The 19,458-nt window shown below is 37.7% G+C and overlaps 2 protein-coding genes across 4 annotated transcripts in view; one reads left to right on the top strand and one right to left on the bottom strand.

Moving 5' to 3' along the window:
• Positions 1-10,360, top strand: part of st6gal2a (ST6 beta-galactosamide alpha-2,6-sialyltranferase 2a) — a 99,360-nt gene extending 89,000 nt beyond the window's left edge. For all 3 annotated transcript variants that reach the window (XM_056251776.1, XM_056251778.1, XM_056251777.1), the window contains exon 6: positions 9,841-10,360. In XM_056251776.1, coding sequence (XP_056107751.1) covers positions 9,841-10,088 — 248 coding nt within the window. In that variant the 3' untranslated portion in view covers positions 10,089-10,360. The remainder of the gene's footprint in view (positions 1-9,840) is intronic.
• Positions 6,709-19,458, bottom strand: part of tmtops2b (teleost multiple tissue opsin 2b) — an 82,008-nt gene continuing 69,258 nt past the window's right edge. The window contains exons 3-4 of the mRNA XM_056251782.1: positions 13,782-14,015; positions 6,709-7,066 (exon numbers count right to left, since the gene is read on the bottom strand). Of these exons, the coding sequence (XP_056107757.1) occupies positions 6,857-7,066; positions 13,782-14,015 (444 nt within the window). The 3' untranslated portion in view covers positions 6,709-6,856. The remainder of the gene's footprint in view (positions 7,067-13,781; positions 14,016-19,458) is intronic.

The raw sequence follows: 19,458 nt of genomic DNA, 5'->3' as shown, positions 1-19,458 counted from the left end.
AGGGACATGAATTTACATTTTATGATGTCACATTTTCCTGGTTAAATAAACAGTACATAAAGACCAAATACATTTCTATTTTGTATTTTTACACTATGTAATTAATGTTATATTTATTAAAAACCAAATATAAATCTCATCCAGTTAGTGTTTTTGCGCATTTTTACATTTATTCCAAAAAAAGAGTACTTAAACGCACAGTATGTAATTTTCGGCCACTAGGGGTCGCTAATTTCTTACAATAACAAAGGCGTATATCGATGACGCAAAGCATCAAGCGGAATTATGGATCTTGTCGTCAAGCTGATGGATTGTTTATGGATGAGTGAATACAGTGATGTTTTTAACATGACTGTGGTGTGAAGCAGGGCGCGATTGCTAATGAGAGATTGACTGGCGACTCCTCACCCCTGCTGACACGTCCCGTTTCCTTGGTTAAAATCGCAATTTTCTCACGATTTACAAATAGTTGGAAACATTGGGGATATTGTAAGTAATCAACTAAACAAAATATATAACATTGGCCTAGTGGTTTTTGGATATTTTACTGCAAAAATCCTACATATTGTACCTTTAAATGAATAATGCAAGGCGATTTACTAAGGTTTGCGCTCATCAATTTACTGGTATTTGCGCCATTTACCGTCCACAAAAAGCATGTCTTAAACCAGACGCTAATTCGTGCTGCTCTTGGTAGATTGTGTTGGTCATTATATAAATGTGTCTGTTCTTTCATTTGCGCGTCGCCAGTAGATGACGCTCTCAACTTCCCACTCCCATCAGCGCTTTTTTGGAAATTCGCTCTCACGCTAATTTCCCCTGTTTAGTAAATCTGGCACTTAGACAGCATTAATAAGCCAAACTTTGACAAACTTAACTCTTATGTCAAATGACATCAATTCTGCTACAAAAGTGTGAGAAAATACCCCAATTGTGGAAAGTGACCTATAGCAGATTCTGACTTCTGCTTTGTCAGGAGGTTGTGGGATATTTGCTCAGTCAGTGTTGGCCTAAACCATAGAGAGAGTAGCAGATGGAGAAATCACATTTTCATCCAGCAATGGAGCTTTTCAACCTAGAGCTTAGAAGAGTCTGACCCACATTCAACACCAACAAAATCACTCTGACCATATGTACAATGTTGCAGAATTCATTATAATGTATTAAAGTCATGGAAGGGAAATAGTGATGGATCTTTTTTCTGTATTGTGACGTACATTTGAGGGTAACAGATTATCGGGGGAAAAAGTAGGGCGGACTAAATGATTGGAGAAGTCTGGGATAGGTCACCAAAGAGATCTGTAATTTTACTGGAAGATCCAGTTCTGATATTTTGAATTTGAACATTACGAGGTCAAATTAAAGTTGGCATGAAACGTTGGAAGTTGTGATCTGATCTTTTCTTCCCTAATGTGAGGTATAACTGAGTGAAGTGGCTTCTCGAACGAGAAAAAAATGTTGGGATGGGATTTGATTTTGTCCATCGGTAATTGATTGAATAGTTGTGGTTTGCTATTGCTGTGATGTCATGTGAGTGACAGGTTGATCCCGCCCTCACGCCAGTAAACGCTTCATCAGAGAAGAGATGTTGCTGCAAGAGGGAGGGGAAACTGTATTGAAAAGTGATTGTTCACGGATTAATCATTTATAATAAATACTGCAATATTCTATAAAAAAACCAGGATATGGTGAATTTCCATTTCATGCCAGCTTTAAATGACGACAAAGAACGATCTGAGCACATCTGTTTATTTCATCTACACTCATTTACTCTCCTCTCCTCATAAACCTTGAGCTTGGCTGATAAAATGCAGCATACATTGCTTCAAGCTCAGGAATAATTAGTCGTAGCTACAGATCTTGTTGAACCGGTGTTAGATATTCGGCCATATTGTAGACATTCATATTGTGTAAACTCCTCATAGATGTGGTGCCTGTTTTTATGGAGATGTCAATGGAAGTGTGGTGTGGCCTACAGTGGTGTCCAAATGTCCATGTTTGAAAATGCTACCCTTTTGCATTTTCAACCTAGCATTTTTTTTTTCATTAAATGAATTAGTTGAGTGAAATGCATATTCTATTTTTTTTTTCTTCACAATTGTGAAACTATAATATACAGTTTAAATTAGATATTGAATCCCAGATTTCCTATGGATTACTAAACTCCACTATGTATGGGGGTCTTTTCCGTAGGTAATCTGCTTGTTAAGTCTGAAGTCACGTGTCACTGTTTCAGGGTCCAAACGGTCAATCACATGTCAAAAGCAAATAACAAACTATGCAAATATACACTGACAATGTGCTGTAACAATACAGAAAAATCATGATCCTAAACTTTAAACATCCTAAAGATGAATCTTTTTTGAATTGTTAAAACAATTTTTGTTTGTTTAGGAACAATGTTTAGGACACTGTGAGACTGGAGACTGGCACATTTTGGTTAAACAAATGTTTTAAGTGTGTAAATAATTTATTTATTTATTTTTTAAGTGTAATTTTTATTGGAGTTAAAATTTGAGGTTTAGAATCAAACTGCCTTGTGTTATTGTGACCACTGCGCATGTTTTCTTCATTTTTGGTTGAACAAATCCTTTAAGTGTGTAAATTTAAAATATATATATATATATATTTTTTTTTTTTTTCATTATAATTTGTTTATCTCCATAACAAAATCTCAGTTGGCCAGAGAGTGATTCATCTTTTCTGAATCATTAAAATGTTGTCTGGGATGCCATGAGCCTGGAGACTCTAGTGTACACCATGAGGTTGTTAAAAGCTTAGCATAACCCTTAAACGCATGAATGTTTTGCCAATCATAATTGCATTTTCAGGTCTTTAGCAACCTGGATCGATATCTAACACGGGTGGGTCTGCTGCAATAGTATAAAACTCTCCTGATGTTTTAATAATAACAAAATAAAAAAATAAAAAAAACATTGTTACCTTTTGGAATGTGGAAGTAAGATGTTCTGTCATCTGGCTCATATTTGAGATCTCTAATTGCGTTCTGTTCTTGCTCTGCAGTAAATCACCATTTCAAGTTTTGCTTATAATACTTCCTATTCTTTTGTTTTCTGTAACTATTAGCTAAACATCACATCATCATTGTGTATCAGACATTTCCACCTTGAGGAGTAAAGGTAATTGCACTGGAGTCATCAGAGATTCAATTATTGTTGCGCAGAAAAAAATATATAATTATACTACATACCCCTGGGTCCCTAGCGACCCTATACACTTTTTTTTTTTTTTTTTTTTTTTTTTTTTTACAAAAAAATTATTAGAAAACAGACATTTGTGTATATATATATATATATATATATATATATATATATACACTCACCTAAAGGATTATTAGGAACACCATACTAATACTGTGTTTGACCCCCTTTCGCCTTCAGAACTGCCTTAATTCTACGTGGCATTGATTCAACAAGGTGCTGAAAGCATTCTTTAGAAATGTTGGCCCATATTGATAGGATAGCATCTTGCAGTTGATGGAGATTTGTGGGATGCACATCCAGGGCACGAAGCTCCCGTTCCACCACATCCCAAATATGCTCTATTGGGTTGAGATCTGGTGACTGTGGGGGCCATTTTAGTACAGTGAACTCATTGTCATGTTCAAGAAACCAATTTGAAATGATTCTAGCTTTGTGACATGGTGCATTATCCGGCTGGAAGTAGCCATCAGAGGATGGGTACATGGTGGCCATAAAGGGATGGACATGGTCAGAAACAATGCTCAGGTAGGCCGTGGCATTTAAACGATGCCCAATTGGCACTAAGGGGCCTAAAGTGTGCCAAGAAAACATCCCCCACACCATTACACCACCACCACCAGCCTGCACAGTGGTAACAAGGCATGATGGATCCATGTTCTCATTCTGTTTACACCAAATTCTGACTTTACCATCTGAATGTCTCAACAGAAATCGAGACTCATCAGACCAGGCAACATTTTTCCAGTCTTCAACTGTCCAATTTTGGTGAGCTCTTGCAAATTGTAGCCTCTTTTTCCTATTTGTAGTGGAGATGAGTGGTACCCGGTGGGGTCTTCTACTGTTGTAGCCCATCCGCCTCAAGGTTGTGCGTGTTGTGGCTTCACAAATGCTTTGCTGCATACCTCGGTTGTAACGAGTGGTTATTTCAGTCAAAGTTGCTCTTCTATCAGCTTGAATCAGTCGGCCCATTCTCCTCTGACCTCTAGCATCAACAAGGCATTTTCGCCCACAGGACTGCCGCATACTGGATGTTTTTCCCTTTTCACACCATTCTTTGTAAACCCTAGAAATGGTTGTGGGTGAAAATCCCAGTAACTGAGCAGATTGTGAAATACTCAGACCGGCCCGTCTGGCACCAACAACCATGCCACGCTCAAAATTGCTTAAATCACCTTTCTTTCCCATTCTGACATTCAGTTTGGAGTTCAGGAGATTTTCTTGACCAGGACCACACCCCTAAATGCATTGAAGCAACTGCCATGTGATTGGTTGATTAGATAATTGCATTAATGAGAAATTGAACAGGTGTTCCTAATAATCCTTTAGGTGAGTGTATATTCTTATTATATTGTTGATGAGTAGATTGAGAAATACTAAGGTTTATGTCTAACTTTAAAAATGAATGAGGGGGGAGGGTAGTGATTGACGCCCCAGGTCGATAAAGCTCTGAGGTATGCGTTTAAGGGTTAAAGGTGTGCTATAAATGAATAGTACTCTTAAATGGCTGTTGATATGGTATTCACTCTTGAAACTGAGAGGAAGCTTGGAGCCAGAAACGGTATTCAATACTTCATTATGAGTTAACAAGCGGATACCACTGAGTTTAAATGTGGATACATATTTGTTAGAAAATTGATATTGTGGCAAGTCTAGCATGGTGCATAGTTTTGTACAGTGGGAAAAAAGCTATAATTACTGGTTCAGAAAGGGCTTAGCAAAGATTTAGAATTCAAACACAATTCACAATCATTTAATAGCTGTTAATGCCTCTCAAACTTTATAAAAATCACAGACAGGTTCTCGTAAATCATAGACTTCTGCAATCAATTGGTGGTTTTCATACATTGATCTGCGTTTATATAACGAACAAAATGGCTCAATTTGACAGGCAAATATCCATTTTGTAATGTCATGACAATTATTAATGGGGCTACTTTGTTACAAATAGACATATTTAAATGCAGAAATGCTCACATTGTCCCTCTTGGTGTGTTTGGCACTTTATACACAATCCTTTCAGTGTTATAGCGATGGGAGTGATGTTCATGAGGTTGAGCTGTGTCACTTTTGTCACAGGTTGACACTATTGATCCCCAGGCATACATTCAGCACGTTGCAAAAGGTTGGGGTTTTTTTGAAAATCCCTCTGAGAATTAATTGAGGATCCCAAGTGAGTCTTTCATACCCTGTGTATTATGCATAATGTGTTTGATCTTTTGGATGAATGTTCCCTCTGTGGAAATGGTTCTTTATACTTATTGCGTTGTTCCTGAAACACTGTCGTTGTCACAGATGTGAAGTGCTCTGGATCAGTGTGCCTCCAATTTTATTCTAGTTTTCTATACATCAGCTACCTGGGCTCAAGACTGCAATAGAACTCATCATATGATACATAACTGGGAGAAATGGAACAATATGAGGTATGATGGAACAGATAAGAGTGCTCTTTGGTATTGGTAACAAATAACTTGTTTAAAAAAAGTGTTCTAAGCAAGAAAAAAAGCCCATATAATTCATGACATTTTTTCAGTAGTATGCAATATGGCTACATTTTTTCCTTCAGAGTTTGTATGATAGACGTATAACACAAGGAAATACTGCTCAATGCCTTGTGCAATATCAGCGTAGTCAAAACTTGTTCTTCTTGATGACAGTTTCAATGATAACAATTGACTAGTTCAAATGAAACATTAACCGGAAGAAACTCTTAATTTTAAATAGATAAAGACGATATAAGGATATGCAAATAAAAGGGCTGCAAATACTTAAATAATTTATTAAATCTGTAGATATTCCACGTCTTGCCTAATGTGCAAATTAAGTTGAAAAAAGCATGCTTCACATGTTGTGCAAAAATGGTTTCAAATACTATACAAAAGTTACAATAGTTACAATATATTGTGCAGATAAAAAAAAAAAAAAAAAAAAACTTTCATTTTGAAAAGCAGCAGAACAGTTAAAGTAAATTTGGAATCATAAATTGGTGGTTTGGTCTTTTAGTAAATCTAAACTTTCACAAGTTTGGGCTTGGTAAGGATTTTAGTTTTTTGAAAGTTTCTTTTGCTCACCAAGGCTCCATTTATTTGATCAAAACAGTGAAACCTGTTAATACACTAAAAAACGGAATATTGTGAAATGATCACGATTTAAAATAGGTTTTCTCTTTTAAATATATTTTAAAATTGAATTTATTCCTGTGCTGGCAAAGCTGAGTTTTTAGCAGCCAGAATTAGGTTCAAAAGATCAGCTGAATAAAAGTATGAATTTCTTTAAAATGAAATAAATAAATAACTTGCTGACCCCAGTATTCTGAATGGTAGTGTATATTTGCTTGTTTATGTGTTAAAGGTGACAAAATGAATTATTTAGCAGATATACACATACCAGTCTTACTCTTCCGAGACAGTATAGAACCATTTTCTTTTTTTATTATTATTATTTTTTTATTCATTGATGCAGCTGTAAAAGGAAGCATAGGAAAAGGAAAACTGTGGAGAGTGAATGAGTTGTCTAGTTGATGGAGAAGGATGAAAAAGGCCAAGACCAAGAAAACCAGTGGAATGAGACTGTTACATTCAGTAAAACAAGGCAGGGTCGACAATCATCCACATCCTGGTTTGGGATGGCTCAGGTTAAGGGCTGACCACTGGGGGGTTGGTTCTCTCTGTGGCAGGAGTGCTGCAGTTGTGGATGCCGGTGGAGATCTGGGCTGTGCAGGCGACAGTGTTACTGTAGACTCTACGATTGAGCTGGATGACTGTGGTCTTGGAGGGCATGGATGTGTGACCATTCTGCATCAAACTCCTCTGACAGCAGAACAAGATGCGGAAACACCTGTAGAACTTTAGACAAAGAGAGACACTTTAGACCTGAGTAATACTGTCAACAGTCTCAAAAATGTAAAGGCTTTTCAAACGGAGTATGGATTTTTGGCTAGAAAATGTTTAAAAAGAACATTTTTTTTGCAGTGCGTTTAAATTAAAGTGCAGTCACACTAGCAAAAAAGGTCTGTTATCCATTGTCAATAGAGTAGTGGTGCATGAAGCACCATTCACACAGAAATTCCTTTCAAACCAAGCGTTTTACTGTTGGTTAACACGGCAAATACACAAGGCCAACTTAAACACGGGCGAAATCTGCGTGTGAAACGTTTTCGCCCTTACACAACACTACTGATCATGCGGATTCCTTTTCTTTTGAAATTACAGGATTTCACCAGCTAAATTTTAACGTGCAGTCACATTAGTGAAATTTTGTGGGCAAAAAGGATTAGACCATTTTTGTAGTTGAGTTCGCAAGACCAACTTCAACACGACTGAATTCTGCGTGGGGAATCTCCCTTGTGCTCTTCTGTGAAACTCCCGATTGTGCAGATTCCCATTTCTTAATGAAATTACTGGATTTTGCCCAGAAAAATTTCACAGAGCAGTGATAAACATAACTGCACCTTTACAGAAGCAAAATACAACCCAGAATGATTTTTTATTTTTTTTTAAATGCTGAATTTTCTCAGATATTGGTGAGAAGTTGTGCTGTTCTTGGTATGAATAGTCTCGGTGTGAAATCATCATTTTCTGCTGTGATTGGTCATTTTTAGGTGTTCAAGCACGAAGTGCTGAAAACCTATTGTAATTGCTATTTGAAAAAAAAATCCCCTAAAACGCATCGTGCAGCCCAAACCGTAAGGCCTAGAGACTTGAAACTCGGCCAGATGGTAGGCCACACTTTTGGGGAGAACCTATCAGAGTATGACCCCGATTGGCCCATAGGTGGCGCTACAGCAACCAAAAGTACTAAATTGCTCATAACTCCTAGACCGTTGGTCCTAGCCTCAATCATGATGTTCCGCTATGTCGAATTTTGTCAAAAACGTACTTTTGCGAACTAGTCCCTGGTTTTTCGCCCGATCGGAACCAGACCAGTCTAGGACAATTCTCTGGACTCTCTAGAGCAATAATTATCGGAAAAAAAAGTTGAAATTTTGCATTTGGTTGGCTATAACAGGGTCATTTAAAAAGTAGTCCGTGGCAAAATACAGTCAAAAGCCAATAAATCCTAAAGGAAAAGTCAGAACTTCACAAAAATTGATGAGCATATGTGTCCTAACATGGTTAGGAAGCATGCACAGTTTCGTGAAGATCGGACCATAGGTGGCGCTATAACCGTCAAAAAGGTCTCATTCTTATTAGGTGTTCAAGCCCGAAGTGCTGAAAACCTATTGTATTTGTAAGGATTTTTTGGGGAAAAAAAGCCTATAAATCCTACAAGAAAACTCAGAACTTTACAAAAATTGATGAGCATATGTGACATAACATCATTAACAAGCATGCAAAGTTTTATGGAGATCGGACCATAGGTGGCGCTATGACTGTTAAAAGCCATATATTTCCTATGGTAAATTGCCTGTATTGGCTGTAAATGGTGTTTTCCATCTATTATGTCAGTGTTTAAATGTATGCTAAATAAAACTTAATGTCTTTTGATGCTTTTGTGCTTAACGGCCTTAAAGGCCTTAATTAACTGCTTGAACACCGCTAAATGTTGCTCGCAGCTTTAATTGTCTTGTTGATATTGGTGTGAATAGACAGCCTTAAAGTCAACATGAAATCCAATTTCTTAATACACATGCACTGATGAATTGTGCTTTGCAATAACAAAGGGAGAAAAAATCTTTCATCAAAATGTAATTGCGTCTTTAAAATGATAGACTGTCGGCTGACGTAACATCCTGGATCACAAGGGAATATATGGAAGCTTTGTTTCTGCCATTGAATAAAAAATAAAAAGGTAATTGCAATTTTTTATCTCACAATTCTGACTTTATAACTCAGAGTTTTAAGTTTATATCACGCAATTCTAAGAAAAGTCAGAATTGTGGGATAAACATTTGCAACTACTTTTCATGTGTATTCTGTGGTGGAAACAAGCTTCCATAGAAATACTGATGTTGTGCAAGTAAATGGGTTGTGACTGTCACAGTTTGAGTTTGCGAATTAGTGATTGACCGATATGGGTTTTCCCAAGTGTCTAAGAGTAATTCGTTGTTGAATCGGACCACATGTTTGCTCTGAAATTGCAGTTTATTTTCCAGAAAATTTGGTAAAACAAGTTGCACCGTCAAAATTTCCATTGCTGAGAGAAAAAAAAAAAAGTCGCAGATAAGTTGCATCTGTGTATAAGTCACATTTTATTCAATGCTGTAAAATATCGGTAAATAAAAAGAAACGTACAAACATTATAAACGCTACACGTGTATTTTTTTTAGTTCCCATCATTCCACAACAAATCCATTAAATATAACCATCAAGAACCGAACAGGAATGAAAAATATATTAAGTAGCCTATAAATTATTGTAGCATTCATTATAAACATGTATTACAAAACTACCTTACTGAAACTAGCAGTGTGTGAGAGATGTGCTCACTAACTGCTCTCATTTGGCACGAATTGCGCATGTTTTGCGTGCTTGGCCTTAAATGCATTACGTAAGTCACTTTGGCATTGAAGTCGCAGCATGTTTCAGATGATAAACTGTTTTTCTCTCCCCCTCAACCCTAAGCTCACGTGGTTGTGTGTGTCCTGCTTTGTTAATATCTAGTTCTGTGTGTGTTTCAGGCATCCTACTGATGATGTCCTTATGTGAAGAGGTCCACGTGTACGAATACATTCCTTCGCTACGGAAGACGGACCTGTGCCACTACCACGAACGCTACTTTGACGCCGCCTGCACTTTGGGTGCGTATCACCCCCTGCTCTACGAGAAGATGCTCATCCAGCGCATGAACGTCGGCTCAGAGGAAGACCTCAAACGGAAAGGCAAGGTCACGCTCCCCGGTTTCAAGAACGTTCACTGTGAGCCCTGAACAAAAAAGACGCAATAACAGACTTTGTAAAGCAGAAGAGCTCCGCAGACCGACGCAGGACCACGCCGAGCCGGCTTTGAAATGGACAGTGTTACGTAGACTATTTCTGCGGGGCAAAAACCTTCTGCTGTAGTTCAACTCAAAAATGCATTTCCTGAGCCTACGCTTAAATAAAAGATGCGAGAACAGCAATAGACGTGTCGTGAGAAAAGCTTTTTGTTTAAGATCTGTGGATTTTCTTGGTGTTGAAAGCCATTAAAAAAAAAATTTATTTTGAATTGAAACTCTGTTTTTCACTGGGTTGGAAGCATTAGCAGTCATAGACACTGAAAGCTACACTGTCGAAAGCAAGCATTCACTAAGGCTAGATTTACTCTCTGACTAAAACTGAGCTTTGTCAATCTGTCCGTAGGTTTTCTTTTTTCTAACATACTGACAGATTTAAAGCTTCTCGCCATAACGTGATTGTTTTTTTTAGGGTTTTTTTGTTGTAAATTAAGTGTTGTTTCCTGATGTAATATACATTTTGCCACATTCACAAGCCTCTTTGAGAATGTTTTGCTCTTCCCGAACGTCTCGCTGAACTGTGGCAAATGAATCAATAGTTTTTAGAGTACTTTACAGACATTTACCTGTTATTGTACAAATCGACTAAAGGAGCTTTTGAATGTGACCGTGGTTCATTTTAATTCTCTTCTAGTGGTTTTATACTTTGAAAAACTGTCAAGACAGGTGGTTTACAAAAAAATAGAGTTGCTCTGTAAATCTAATCTGGGACTTTAAGGCTGCTGGCAATATAACAAGTGTGGTGGTGATCTTAATTGTTAAGGTTTTTAATGTCTTGTAGCCCCTAAAATCAGGAGAACTCCCGCCGGAGTCTTCTTTAAAAGCGAATGACTTACCAGAGCATCTTTGCGTTGTCTTCTCTTACATGTACAGTTGTTGATTTGAAGCAATTCACTTTGTGGTGCGACTTTTCTACAGAAAGTAAAACTTGAAGGTTTGTTATTTACTCGTGTGCATTGTTTCAATGTGTGCCATTCGAATTAAAACAGAACTGATGTTTCTGTAGATCTGGTGAGGAGAGCTAACGTCTGTTTTAATCGCTGTTGTATATTGTAGAAGTAAAGTAGTAATTGGTGATTTCACTCAGGAGCTCACGATACTCTCACCAGGGTGAAATACTTCATCTTACTTCTAGTCCTATGGTAGGCTGAGGTTGTAAAGCAAATATTTGACCTTTACTCTGTCCTGTTTCCCCATGTTGGGGGATTGTAGATTTAGAGATACTGAAGAGTGACTTTTTTTTTTTTTTTAACTGTTGAATACTAAAATAGGTTTGTCTGTAAAATTCCATGGCAGGTTTAGAGCCTGTGAACCTGCAGTATTATCATCTCTATATGACTCATTTTTGGAGCCGGCCGTGGTTGTCGGGCATGTGTGACTTCACACTCACCTCCAGTCTGTTTTTTTGGGGGCCTTTTCGCCACTTTTTATTGGAAGGCTAGTGGAGAGGACAGGAAATGACTCGGAGGAGAGCATGTATGCTTTTCGTTTCAAAGTTTGGGGTCAGTCAGAAGTCTCTTATGCTCAAGTCGAAATTTACTTGATAAAAAATACAGTAAAAGCAGTAATATTGTGAAATATTTGTACAATTTACAGTTTGAAAAGCTTTTTTATTATTATTATTATTATTATAATTTTTTTAGTAGCTATTCTTATCAATGTTGAAATCAGTTCTGATTTTTGTGCAAACCAAGATATTGTTTTTCATGATTCCTTGAAATAACAGCATTTATTTGAAATAAAAAATATTTTGCAGCCATTAATTGAACTTTTAACTTGGGCACAGCATTTTTAGAATGGAGACGCTGCAAAAGACGCGAGTGCAGCGGTCAAACGCGTCCGACTAGCGCGTTTCACATAGAAAAACAATGAAAAGGTAGCATAGTGGAATAGATAAATACGGTCTTTTTATTTATTTAAAAAAAAAAAAAAAATTATTACACTGCCCCAAACTTTTGGAAAATGGTATACGTTAACCGTTTGGCCAAGGCTCTCCCAGATCTTTTTTTTTTTTTTTATTCTACATGATGGCCAAATGGTCATGTGACCTTATAGAGGGACTAAAACTCTGCCTTCTACTTTCTCTTTAGTCTTTAAGCATCCTGCGATCAGAGTCGTATGTCCTTCTTCTGTGAATGTCTTTTCCTAAGCCTTTAACAAGGTGTTTTAGCGGCATAAACTCTGTCTGTCTCTTGCCGAGAAGAGACCATGTGACTGGAGTAATGGCTGTTTTAAGAGTATTATTTGAAGTGTTTTTTGTAAATTGTTTGGTTTTTCATGTCATGGGGTGATATGACTACTTTTGGGGAAGGGGGTTGGGGTGTACACTACGGTTTACAGAGCATGTGACAAAGCGGGGCTTGTTAGTATTCATGATAAATACCTTAATGTTAGGATTTAGCCTGTAATGGGAAATATGAGCTGGGTCTCTAGGTTTAGCTCTGTTTTGAGCTTATGATCTTTATTACAGAAAAGAGAAAATGCAGGTGATTTGACTGGCGAACTTCAATGTTGTCTCATAGATGTGCACAGTACGATTCTGAGGATAATGTGCGGTTTTCCTGAGTTTGTGTGTGAGAATGTTTGAATGGTACTGTATCTGTGGTGCTGTGTATATGTGCCAACTTTCCTTAATTTAATTGATGATTTTCTTTCTTCTGTACCTTTCCTTTTCATAAATGTCCTTTCTGTAGCGTACTTTCTATCTGTTTTCTTTCTTTCTGTAATTCTACACCACACAGCCTTTTATTTAATTTTCTTTCCTGCTACTACTGTATGTTCTATCTGTGAAAGTATTGATCTTTAGACTGTAAATATCTGCAATTGTCTATTACAGGCCTGTTCACTTTCAAAAGCCATAGACGTTTTATAATGTTTATTTCTACATATGTTAATACACATTTGTCATTGAGCTAATTTTTAAACCAGTACATGATTTTAATACCATACATGATCACATGACCGTACATGAACCACTACATGTGTTCTTTTGACCATTAATTCTATAATAAAAGCTTGACCTTTACTTGACCCAGTAACATATTGTGTGTGCTACTTGTCAATTTCTTGTCCCTCTTCTGTTTTTTTTTGGTAAATCTATCCAGATTTGGACTGAACTTTTTTCACCCTGAATATTTGATTTTATTAAAGAACATTCAGTTCTTGAAACTTCAGGAATAAAAAAATATATCATGGTTAATTTATCCGTGTTCTTCATCATCGTTTTTAATTCATGTACCCTCGTAATCTATCAAAATAGCTTTCCCTCCCTCTTGCATCAACATCTCTTCTCTTCTCTGATGACACGTTTACTGTTACGAGGGCGGGATTAACCTGTCACTCACATGACATCACAGCAATAGCAAACCACAACCATCCAATCAATTTCAGATGGACAAAGTCAAGTCCCACCCACATTCGTTCTAGTTCGAGAAGCTGCTTCACTCAGATATACCTCACAAAGAAAAGATGAAAAATTGCAACTTTCATTTAATGCCAACTTAATAAAAAAAAAAAAAGTAAAAGAAGCAGCTTTCTCATAATTACAGCAAAAAACTTCAGAGAAGTGCATTAAAGCCCTAGTAGTTACTGTGTATGACATGTATATGATTTAGTTTGTGCTCTTACCTGTTTGTTCATCAGGATGTATATTAGCGGGTTGATGACTGTGCTGCTCTTTGCGAGGAGAGAGGGAACCACACTGGCCACGGGTGAGATGATTCCTGGCTGGCCAAATGTAGCCATCATGGCCACGACACCATATGGCATCCAGCACAAAAGATAACACACCACGGTGGTGATAACCATGAACAAAACATGGTATTCCCGCTTCCGTGCTGCTGTCTTGCGTATCTTCCCCACCTGAGAATAAGACAGACACAAGGACACTTATATGTGAGGTGATAAGAGGTTGTAGAAAGAACTGGCAAATTTAAAAATGTTGTTTCTCAATGTTAATGTTTTCTTAATGGTCCTTTGTGTGCATTAATCCACATAAAACAAATTATCTTAATTTACATAAAAATGTCTTACAACACAGGGCTGTTGAATGTTTTATTCTGATTGGTTGATGCACATTCTAAAGTGTGCAATAGAATGCCGCAGGGATAATGTATTTTTGTTGGCCAAAACCTCGAAACAAATTACCATTTTAAAAGTCAGTTTTTTTGTTGTTTTTTTTGGTTTTGGTTAAATGTCTAAAATAAGGTATGTTGTTAACACAAGCTCAAGATATTTTCATGTTTTATTCTATGACCAAAAAAAAAAAAGTAAAGTAAAAGCTTTTTTTAATGCTTTTACTTAACTAATTTCTTGTAAAAGGCAGTTACTAACAAGTGGCTAAAAGGAACTACAGAGGTTACTGGGACATTAGACGTCATCAGCCGAACAGGATGATGTGGGTGTGTGTAATTTACATTGTAGAACAAAACGTACAAATATTGTCAAGTCATGTTTACCCCACATACTTTATTTTACTAATAAATTGATAAAAAAAATATTAAAATCCATAGGAAAATCTTGATGGAACCACTGCACTCTAAAAAATGCTGGGTTGTTTCAACCCAAATTTGGGTCAAATATGGACAAACCCAAATGTTGGGTTAAAAATGTAATTTAAAATTTTAACCCAACTTTCACTTTCAACTGTAAATTTTTTAATTACATTTTTAACCCAACATTTGGGTTTGTCCATTTTTGACCCATTTGGGTTGAAACAACCCAGCATTTTTTAGAGTGTGGCGAATTAGTGTTCCTGTTTTAACGTCACGACTGCAGCGCTCTATTATTTTCTAGTAAACGCACAGCTATGAAGTTCCCGGTCTGTTGCCCCTATTACAGTTCCATATAACTTCTGCAAATTATTTCAGTTATTTTAAAGGCCTAAGAAATTAGTTTTACACTTGTTGAATGGTCTATTATATAAGTAAATGGATTGTGATGTAATTTCATGGTGAATTTAAAGAGAGGTTTGTGAATTATATTTCAAAATACACATACTTTATGAATGCTACTGAATGAAAAATTGTGAATATGCACTTGTTTTTGTGATTGTACAGCATGGGGAAGAGGTAAATAACATTTAATTTGTATGGCCAGGCAGCATTATTGCATTTTCATCCATTCGTAATGGTATGATGGCCAACTTACAATAACTGAGAAACTATAACCTTACTGTACATTTATGAAGAAGTACTCGTTTCATTATGACACTGTGGGTGGGGGTGAAAGTAAGTGCTTATTTGTCTTTGACACTGTCCTTCATGAGTACCCTTCATGAAATGAGGTATGGTCCATACCAAAGCTCAAAGTGCACTCTGAAGCCACAACATTCAATTCTTATTGAAATTTTAATTAACATGCCTTTCAGAAAGGACAAAACAACAGTCTGTACTTATCTGAGTTATCTGTGCATTATGTAGAGAGAAAAACTCATGATTAGGCATAAAAAAAAAAAAAGTTTGGTTCCGGTTTGTTGTCAGTTGAGGTCATGGTCGGTAGGGATTTTTTTTTTTTTTTTTTTTGTGGCAGCAAGGGATAGGTAGGAAATTATTCAGGGCTCGACCTTAAGCCTTTTCATGTGCTTGCCCTCCGAACAAGTAAATCTGTCATTCACATCAAAAAAGTTGCTTGTCCGGATTTTTTTAAATTTTATTTATTTATTCTGAAGCAATATTCTCATCAGTGTTCAATCAGCTTTGATATTTAAATTGGGATATTGTAATATCTGCACCTTTGAAGGGAATCCCCTCGCCCAATCTTATTAAATGCCCTATATAGTGTCGTCTTATTCTAAATAAATGAATTTATTGATCAAATTTAGGAATTTAAAATGAAAGATGAAGCATACTGTTACCCTAGGTAGGGCTGATAAAATTAAATATTTTACACTGAAAAATTACAATTGCATAAAATAATGTTATGAAATTTATTTAAATGTATAAATAAGAAACATTGGAAAGAAGTATACTAGGCTACTTATAAACATAACACTAAACTGCCAATAGGTGGCGGCAGGCGGCCGTATTAATGAGTGAGTCATTGATTCATTAATTCAAACGATTCGTTTAAACGGTTGATTCATTCAAGAATGAGACAGATGTTAATGAATGGGTCATTGAATCTTTGACTCAACCGATTCGGTCAAAATGCTGAATCATTCAGTAATGAAAACAGGTCGAGTGTTCCTGTGAGATGCGCCGTGGTTCTGCTGTGATTTTTGTTTGGAACTATTTTCGCTGCAGCAACAGAACAAAAACAGCCAATATTCATCTAAAATGTAAGTGACTTAATTTTAACTGTTTATTGAACTGTTGTAGGAAATCAATGTCACATTTTCAATCGTGATATGGTATTCAGGAAAAATAATTGAGGCTGCTTAACACATGTTAAAATATAGAAACTCCACATTTAGATTTTTTATAGGCAGTATGTTGTTAACTGTGTGTGTGTGTGCGCTGCGCTCATGTGTGTCGATTTCTCCTCGAGAGGCTGCGCGAGCGTCAACAGCGCAACCTCACCGTCAGCAGGCTAATACATTTATTATCCACAATCGATCGCAACTTACAATAAATGTAATAAAATCAGAATCATTCTCTCGGTTTAGTGATTCCCTAGTTATTTTTTTGTTTGTTATTGATGTTCTAATCAGGCTACTTGTCCGTTCGGGCAAGTAAAATTCTCTACATTGTCCTTCAAAAATCCATTTGTCCCCCGGACAAGTTAGACGGGCTCTGGAGATACGAAGCGCGGCAGGTTAGAGTGTTTTGGATTGCATAAAATAATAAAAGAAACGAACAAATACATGGCGAAAGAAGTGGTAGACAGCAGAAGAGGGTATTGGGATTTGGGATGATTTTTAATGAAACTTGGGAGGCGGATGGAGGTTACTCTTTAACGCATCATGTGGTGTTTGTGCGTGCCTATGAATGCATGCATTTGTATGTGTGGGTATATGAATAAAAGTGTCCTAAATGACAAAAAAAAAAAAGAAAAAGACTTGTATATGTATTATAGTTCAGTTTGACGAACGATGTGTGAACGACCATGTAGCTGCCTGTTTGTTTTGCTGGAGGACAACAGGCATCTTGCATCGCGTGCTATAAAAATACGGTGCTGTACAAAAACGTAAATTATAGTTCGCCTCAAAGTTTTTTATTTGCGTATTTATTAAATTTTTTATTATTTCTTCCCCAAGCTCATAAAATAAATTTGGGTCGCACATAAATTGACAGGGTCGGTCGGAAACCGGAACCAAACAAAAAAATTTTTTATGCCTTAACAAAGTACGGTTGCAGAATGATTTAAATATTACTAATATCACTTCTGGGATTTATTTTCAATTCCCCATCTGTCAGTCACTTCGACGTTGTGTCGAAACTGACACTAGGGGTTGCACTCGAGAGCCAACATCTCTAATTTCAGAAAAGGCTGGTGAGTGGAATTTGCATGCCAGCCCTTCCCCCGGTCATACGGGTACAAAAGGAGGCTGGAGTGTTCCACTCATTCAGCTTTGTTCTGCGGGCCAGTAGATGAGTCTCTTGTGGAAGCTAATCTATGAATCCGATCATCTCTCCAGTACTGCCGGATCCTGTAGCATATTTCAGCGGTCTCTTCATACAACACACAGATAAGTGCAGGGAGTTCCCCTGGGTGTTTCGACAGCAGGTAAAAGAGGCAATTTCCTCCCACGGTTCGAATCCCGCTCAGAGCAGGTCGTGTTGGTTACACATGTTTTTCAGGCCAGAACACTGAAAGATCTACAAGAGGTATAGTATCGACCTAGAGGTGATGCAGGAACTGCTCTCAGCGACAGACTGTGCCTTATGGGCTATGAAGTGGTCCAGGAGCACCACCTGTGGCTCAAGCTGGCAGAGATGTGGGATGAAGAAAAAGTACACTTTCTTGACGCTCCCATCTCCCAAGGTGGTCTTTTCAGCGAGACTGACGAAGACTTTGCGCAGCAGTTCTCTACAGTAAAAAAGCAGATGTAGGCCATCAAGCACATCTTGGTGGCCCCTTGCGAAGGTTTCACGGGCCCCACCACCATTTGGGCCGGCAGCTCAACCCCCACAGAGGTCATCTAGCAGGAAAGTAGCACTACCTTTCCCTCAGCAGGCTGCGAAGAACCCTGGCAAGGCTTCGAAGCGGCCCTGAGATGGGCAACCCAGGGAAGGAGGAGAGGCTGCCAGGACTGGGGACATGCCTCACTCCCGGTGGAGGGGACGGGAGGAGAATTTTTTTGTTTTATACTAATCCAAATGCAAAATAATAGATCCGAAACCCAAATTATTCAGGGCTGTGAATAAATACTTATATTCAATGCGATCGAAGGCTTTCTAAAAAATGTTGTCCATTTATTTCCGTGAAAATTTCTTTCAAATAGTTGGTGTAATAACTTTTTGTAAAATTTAAATCTAAATCCATTGAGGCCAGTAGACCTCGTACCTCGTTGAAGGCTGATTGCTGTCTCGTGACCTTTTGGGTGTCATCTGGATAAAGATGTATTTTGTCTCCTTCCATCCGATGTGACAATCTCCCTTCTCCATTACTGCTTTCTTAAGCAATAATTCTCTCTCCTGAAAATAGTGACATTTCACTATAATTGCCCTTGCTGGATGATCATCCCCTGGTCTCGATCTTAAGGTCCTGTGTGTCCAATTTATCACAGGGGCATTATACAGCGAGCCCTTAAGCAGCTCAGATATGAAGTTGGGTATATGCTTTCCCTCCTCCTGTTTTTCCTTCACCCACGTAATGCATAAATTGCAGCGTTGAGATCTAGCCTCTAGATCCTAATTTTTTTATTCTAGTATAGCGACATCTTGTTTAAGTTTCGCCACCTCACGCAAGTACGTACGCCATTCAAATGCCCACTCTCTGCTTCTTCCAGCGAGAACCCAAAGTCCACAGTTTCGAGTTCGGCCATTCTCGCATCTGCCTGGCCCATCAAAGCCCCAAACTCTTCTCTTATGGCGCTATTCCACTGTGTGGTACGACTCGGCTCGGAACGCTTTACTTTGGCTCGGTTTGCTTTTCCACTGTAGTTTATTACCTCTTCAAAATGGTATTATAGAATGATCGTTATAGTTGCGCCGACACCTCATCTACTGACCACGATACAGCCATTTCTTTTTTTAAGTTGCGTGCGGCGGTCGTTTAAAACAAGTCGTTGATACTTGCAAGCGAACAGATGATACTGCGGTCGCTGTTGCTGACTATTTAAATCTAGCGGGTTTCTCGTGTTGCAAATCCAGTGACGCTGGTAGTGACGATTCTCACGTCTTCATGTTGAAGACTTCTGTGT

This window comes from Rhinichthys klamathensis, unplaced genomic scaffold (assembly GCF_029890125.1).
Source record: "Rhinichthys klamathensis goyatoka isolate OS25496 unplaced genomic scaffold, OSU_Roscu_1.1 h1tg000090l_1, whole genome shotgun sequence".
NCBI classification, from domain to species: Eukaryota; Metazoa; Chordata; class Actinopteri; order Cypriniformes; family Leuciscidae; genus Rhinichthys; species Rhinichthys klamathensis.
This window is presented reverse-complemented; position numbering and strand designations above follow the sequence as displayed.